The sequence below is a fragment of the Fringilla coelebs genome (assembly GCF_963513975.1).
Source record: "Fringilla coelebs genome assembly, chromosome: 1".
NCBI lineage: Eukaryota > Metazoa > Chordata > Aves > Passeriformes > Fringillidae > Fringilla > Fringilla coelebs.
The window spans coordinates 105,629,563-105,636,479 of record NC_140028.1 but is presented as its reverse complement, the minus strand read 5'-3'; the positions used below and the strand labels follow the sequence as shown (position 1 = coordinate 105,636,479).

General features: G+C 42.3%; 1 protein-coding gene across 1 annotated transcript; it reads left to right on the top strand.

Moving 5' to 3' along the window:
• Positions 1-657: 657 nt before the first annotated feature.
• On the top strand, positions 658-1,786 carry GPR141 (G protein-coupled receptor 141; the record flags this gene model as incomplete). Its single annotated transcript, XM_084212624.1, has 2 exons — positions 658-758; positions 839-1,786. Exons 1-2 carry the CDS (start codon positions 699-701, stop codon positions 1,784-1,786), a joined length of 1,008 nt encoding a protein of 335 aa, XP_084068750.1. The 5' UTR covers positions 658-698.
• Positions 1,787-6,917: the final 5,131 nt, after the last annotated feature.

Sequence of the window (6,917 nt, the reverse complement as noted above, 5' to 3'; positions counted from 1 at the left end):
TTATTTCTAATCTCTCTTTTAGACAGTAATATATTAAAACTGCATAGCACACTTTTTAAACTTGCTATTTACTTGCATCTAGCTTCTGCTTTGGTCAGACAGGATGATTTACACTCACCCAGGATGTCCTTTCCTAATGTTTTCTAGCAGCCCATTTTGTAACACCCATTTGCCACATGTAAGATTTGAAATGGCCTGAGAATCAGGATGGTATTGCCCATGTTTCTTATCCTGGCAGGATCTAAGCAGGATTCCCATGGAGTCTGGGTATCCATGGTGTTTAATCCCTTGCTCAGAGAAACTGCCCATGGAGAAGAAGTTGACTGTAATGTGCTCAAAACTCAGCTCTCAGTAACAAACAGAATTTATATCTTAGATAGAACAACATATGGTTGTTATCTGGCCCTAGGAAGGACAGATTTGTGTTGCAAGTAAACAAATTGATGAATGAGTAGCAGAATTAAAACAATATCTCTGAACTTTACTGTAAAAGCATGCAAATGTTCAGAAGAGAGGAGAAAAAATAACACAGCACAAAATCACCACAATGATGTAGTTTCTCTAAGGATCATTACTCCTCATATATTATTGACTCATGCTTTTTTTTTAGGAGTATGGCTGGAAATGTCTAGAGCAGTTCTCTGCCCAACCTTCTCATCCATTTTTCCTTGCTGGAGGAGATGTTTGGATGAAAGTACATGTTACATCTACTGATGCCATCTGTGAGATTTCAGGATTATTCCTTGAGCAAGAGACAGGTGGGAAGTCCTTCTAGCTTTTTAGGTAGGCCATCTCATTCCTACCTTATCTTAGTCTTTCTGTATTCTTCCATTTCCAGAATATGTTCCAGGAAGATTTCAGGAACATGACTGAAGGGACCAGGAACAGCAGCGACTCCTCTTCCGCCTTCGTTCACACCAGCACCATGAGCGCCATTCTGGTCACTGTCTACTCGGTTGCCTTGGCTGGAGGTGGGATGGGGTCCATCACAATGTCCTTTGTGCTGCTCAAGATGAACACTCTGTCTGTGACCACCACTGCCATCATTAACCTGGTGGTTGTGCACAGCCTCCTCCTCTTCACGGTGCCCTTCCGCCTCCACTACTACGTCAAAAAGAAGTGGGTGTTCGATATGCCGTTTTGCAAGATGGTGAGTGCCATGGTGCACATCCACATGTACCTGACCTTCATATTTTATGTGATCACCCTGGTGATCCGGTGGCTCGTCTTCTTTCAGTGGAAGGACAAGGTGGAGTTTTACAGGAAGCTGCACGCCATTGGGGCGAGCGCTGCTGTGTGGCTCTTTGTCATGGTCTTTGGGGTGCCGCTCTTCTACTTCGAGTATGGACGCTCAGGCTTGTACAGTAATACAACGTGCTTCAAGTTCCACAAAGAGCTGCAGCACGAGAGCGTGAAAGCCCTGAACTACACCCTGATTGTAGCTGTTGCCCTCATTTCTTGTGTCCTCTTGAGCTTGCAGATTTTTATCCTGGTAAAAGTGGCGAGAAAATTTTCCACCTCCCTCTGTTCACACCAAGAATTCTGGGCCCAGGTGAAAAACTTGATTTTCATCTGGATCATCATAATTTGGTTCCTTCCCTATCACCTGTTCAGGGCCTACTACATACAACATGTGAATGATTTTGACCAGTTAGAAAGCTACAACGAGGTTTTTTTGAGCCTGACTGCCTTGAGCTGTCTGGACCTGCTGTCATTTGTGCTGAGTGGAAGCCGCTTCTTCAAGCAAAATGTGGGGAAGCTCCACAGGAGGTTGCTTTGCTGCTAGCACCAGCCTCCTGCAGCCTCCTGGGATAGGACAGTGATGGATAGACATGGCAAACTCACTCCTCAGCAAGTTGAGGGTGTGCTCTGGAAACGGTACAGCACACCCGCACAGGGCTTTGCACATCAGCTTCCTGAAGTGATGGAACAAACTGCCCCCAGGGTCTCAGCCAGTAAACAGGAAGGTGACCTCAGCAGTTTCCTCATGGTGCTACCCAGTGAGTTGTGGATGGACCTGGAGAAGAGGGAAGAAAGTTCATGGGCTCTTTTCTCTTCTCTTTTTTTACATCAAGATTTGTGAAGTCAAAGGCACTAGAAGGAGACTTGAGAATTGCAATATAGAAACACAAATAAGGAAGCTGGTTTATATGGACTAAGGTACAGATTTTTGAAACTTAAAGATCTATATCATTTTCCCATACATTTCATATTTATTTCCCACAAGCTTTCATAAAATATCAGGGAAGATATTGCTCTTCCTGAGTAGCTCTGTTTCTTTACTGTTAAGTGTAACTTTCTAAGTGAACTGAACTATTAAACCAGATTTAAAACTAAATCAGTGATAGTTATTTCCTAGAATATTTTCTCAAAATCACTATTTGAGGTGGTATCACTGCAGCAGAAAATAATTTTATCTTTCTCACATTATGAAAATATGTCTAAAAATTATACACTATTACTGAAATGGACATTGCAAGTTCAAATAAAAGCCTGTATTATTATTCAAAAATTTTTCAATTAGAAGTAATATTTTACAGTCAGGACAAATTTTTTTAGATCATTCAGAAAGAATTTGTCTTCTCTTCTTAGGTATCCAAGGTAGCAATATTTTTTTGTAAATTTTATGTTGATTTTGTGCATTTATGAAGTTTATGAGTAGTTACTCACAGTGCGTTTAGCTTGAAAGCAATTCTATAAATTTTGTACCCTGTACTGATGGGAGGAATGAAAATGTTGCTGCTTGGATTGGAGTGATGGAAAAAGCTAATAGACCTAGTATAGTTAAAAAGCATATTACATCTCAGTGAGGCATTGCCACTTGCTGTCTCTGAAGACAGAAATAAATTCCACTAAAAATGAGGAAAAATTGGGTAAAATATTTCTATGAAAGTCATTGAGGCTTTCATAGCTCAGCTGCTTTAAACCTATCCCTAAAAAAGAATATAAATCTCAGCTCCTCTAATGCAAGACATCAATTGGCTAATACATCTTTATTTTCCTTGCCATCTGCATAAGGTCACTTTTTTTCCTCTAGAGTTAGTGGGATAATAGTTTAATAATTTAACTAATTAGAGGTTATCAGCTGATCAATTTCCGTGAGAGTCTCTCCTCATGATGCTGTTGAAATTCACCTTTTCACCCTTGTGAATCTTTCCATTCCTTTCTGCTTCACCTTCAACATCTCTTGCACATCAGACAGCAATAAAATAAGAATTGGTTGATCTTCTTGTACCTGTGCAATCTCTCATTGCTGTGCTCATTGCTGTTGGTCCCACCAAGATGATTACTTTATGGGATCTCATCTCTTCTGTAGTCTTTCTACCTTGTCTTCCTTCCTTCTTTCTTCAAGGTTCTTTATATCTATCAGGATATCTGATCATAAAAAGGTACTTTCAGGTCAGAGTATGAGTCATGCTGTACAACACCAAGAGGTGGAAATCACTGCAGTTCATAACGCAAGTGAGGTGTTGGGCAGCTCTCATGGCTCACTCTTGGCAAAGAGCCTGGACCACATCTGTTAAGAAAGAAATGTGAGAGCTTGCAGTGTATGTGTACCTGAGAAAAATCTGCCCAAGAAGGCCTTTGTTCCCAAAGGATCACAGCAAAAAGGATGACAACTACCAGCCAGATTTGACAGCCGTTAGGGAACTACTTTCAAAACATGGGGGGAATCATCTTGGATGTGTAGCTCACTACTAGTTAACTGTGTGTCATTAAGAAAGCAATAAACTGCTATTATCCAGATTTGTTTTAAAGCTACACAAACAAATCATATTCTCCTTGTGGTGGGAGAGGATGGAAATTGGCATAACATTTTTGTTTCCTCCCATAGCAACATGGTTAGTTAAAGAAAATGCCTTGCATGCATTCTGTAGGCACTGCATAGATTTGTAACATTATAGAATAATCCTTCTACTGTAATAAAGTTATTAACAAACAAAATGACTATGTGCTGAAAAAATAAAGTCCCTCCTACAAAAATACACATAAATTAGAGATATTTTATATCTGCATTTGGAATGAAACATAAAGCATGATTTTAAAAACAGTACCTCCCAACTATACAGTCCTACAAATCTTGTTTGTCCATGTGTTAAAATTGCAAGTAATTTAATTCCTGTAAAAATGCAAATTTTCACAGTAGTCTGCACTATAACATCACAAAAATAGTAGTGGCTTTTTCCCTCCTAATAAAATTTGTTGCTAATGATGTAATACTAACTCAGCATGATAACAAGCTAATTAGGGGGTCCAATAATCACATGATTGAAGTTGGTGATGTTATCCAGCACTAAGTCATGCCTTTTATGGGTCTGTCTATGCAAACTTTATGTCTACCACTTGTCTTGCTTTGCGAGAGCCAGTGTCTGGCAGAGAAAGCCTTCCTCTGCCCTGAGAGAATGAACTCCCTTAACTGTGCCAGGAGTTGACCACTATAGAAGAAGGGGAATTTCCAGTTACCTTCATCTGCTTGGTAAGAGGCACCACAATCATGAAGGTGACCCTTTTTTTTTTTGCTGACTAGAGGACAGAGAATAGTACTAGACTGGGAAACAGCCATGATCACAAACACATTATTACAGAGGGACATAGAGGGGATAGGAAGTGAAGAACAGGACAGGGAATGAGGAGAAGAGAGCAGAATATCAGCATACTTCTGCCACACAGCAACAAGGCAAGGTGACTGGGACTCTTGCCTTCATCTCAGGTTATTTATTTAATCCTTAAAATTGCTAAAACATGGCAGTCTCACTGATGGGAGCAAACTTGCCCTCAGCCTTGTTCCGACTCCTGCATTACTCTTTCAATATGGCTGGAATTGCCTCCTGAGTGTCTTTCAGCTGCATCAGTTCCTTCTCTAGCTCACCAGGGAATCATGGAAAATCAGTCAAGGCAAGGACAAATACAGCTAAGACTGTATTTTGCAACAATCCTGACTTGAGGCTTTTATCAACTGTAATCCTACTTGCCTTAGGATACTCATCTCTTCTTTTCAGGCAGTTTTCCACAGTCTATGTCACCTGACATTTGCATTTCCATGTATTCCCAATAACCAGGGTGCCTTAGACTAAAAGTACTGGTTGAGGAAGAAGGTACCTCCATAGCTACAGGCCAAGAAAGGGGGTTTGGGGGTTTCGGGCACTTTATGCTTTCTCCAAGGATAGAGAGAGATGGGCATGAAAAGCCCTGAAGGCAGCAGAGGCAGCTGTTTCTGAACAAAAGCCTCAACAGAATTGCAGAATTGAACATTTCTGACCCATAAAGTCACTCATTTCTGCCTTTTTTCAGAGAAATAGAACTTGGTGTGCATTTTCCCTGTAAGTAAACCCTATGGCTAGGACTTGATTGGAAAAAAGGGCTGGTTTCAAAAGTCAAGGGGTCATTAATAAAACACCAGCTTGACTTCCCAGACAAAAATTTCAGAAAATCAAATTAAACTTTCTGACACGCAGTGAAGTAATTTTCCTCACTTGCAAACAGCTGCCTAAAAACCAAATTTTTTGCTGAATAGAGAAATGCCAATAAAGATAATATACAGTGTCCATTCCATTGAGGCTACTATAAGTAATATGTAATCCTCTTTTCTCTGGTGAGGCAGCAGACATGCCAGCTGGCTGCTTTCACTCTCAACCAGTAACTTCCCTCTTTCCTAGCAATGCCTCCATTTCGGAAGTGCCAGGCTGGTTTTGCTCATCAGCTCTTCCAGCCGTGCCCTCAAGGAATTGTGTGTCACTCACATGTGACACAAAATCAAAGACTGGGTAAGGTAGGAAAGGCCCACAGTGGGTGACCTGATCCATCCTCCCTGCTCAAGCAGAGCCATCCTAGAGGATAAAACACAGGATTGCATCCAGATGATTCTTGATATCTCCAGTAAGACAGGCTCCACAAGCTCTCTGGGTAATCTGTTCCAGTGCATGGTCACAGCACAATGAAAAGTTTCTCTTCATATTCAGATGGAATTTCCTGTGCGTTTATTTCTGCCCATTGCCTTGTGTTCTTGGCACCACTGAGAAGAGCCTGGCTCCATCCTGTCAGCACCCTCCTTTCAGATAAAAAATTGATGAGGGCCCCTTTCAGACATCACTTCTTGGGCTGAACAAGCTCAGCTCTCTCAGGCTGGCCTCATAAGGGGGAGACTCCAGCAGAACTGTAGTGGTGCTCATCTTCATAGCCCTTTACCAGACCTGCCCCCGAACTCCATGTCTCCCTTGCACCAAAAAACCCAGAACTGGACATGGCACACCAGGTATGGCCTAGCCAGGCCTGAGTAGAGGGGCAGGATCACCTCCCCTGACCTGCTGGCAAAGCTCTTCCTAATGCACCCCAGGATACCACTGTCCATCTTGGCCACAAGGGCCCTGCAGCCTCATGGACACCCAGGACCTCCAGGTCCTTTTCTGCAGAGCTGCTTCCCATCAGGCTGACCCCCAGGCTGTGCTGGTGCAGGGGGTTATTTTTCCCCAGGCACAGGACCCTGCTCTTCCTTTGTTGAACTTCAGACCAGTAGGCTCACATGACTCAGATGTTTCTAATGGAAATGGTGCCAGTGCCATTGCTGGGAAGGGTAATGCACAGCCAGCTGGGAGCTCAAATCCAGAGGCAACCCCACCCACAGCAGGGTCATAGTTAGGAAAGGACACATGCCCAATGCCAACAATACAGGCGAGAGAGACATTGGCAGAGAAATTTGATGGCATCATCAAATGCTTCATCTGAACTGCAGGAAGCAAAACCCTGTGCTCAACAGGGAACACACGCTGTCTTGGTTTGGAAAGACAGGTGTCTGCTAAGGAAGGCAGGAGCCTTTCCTGAAATGGAAAATGTAAACACCCCCCCCGCCTCCAAATTGCTATAAATTTTAAATTTAGGGCAAAAGATATGGGAGCAGGAAATAACAGTTCTTTATTAGG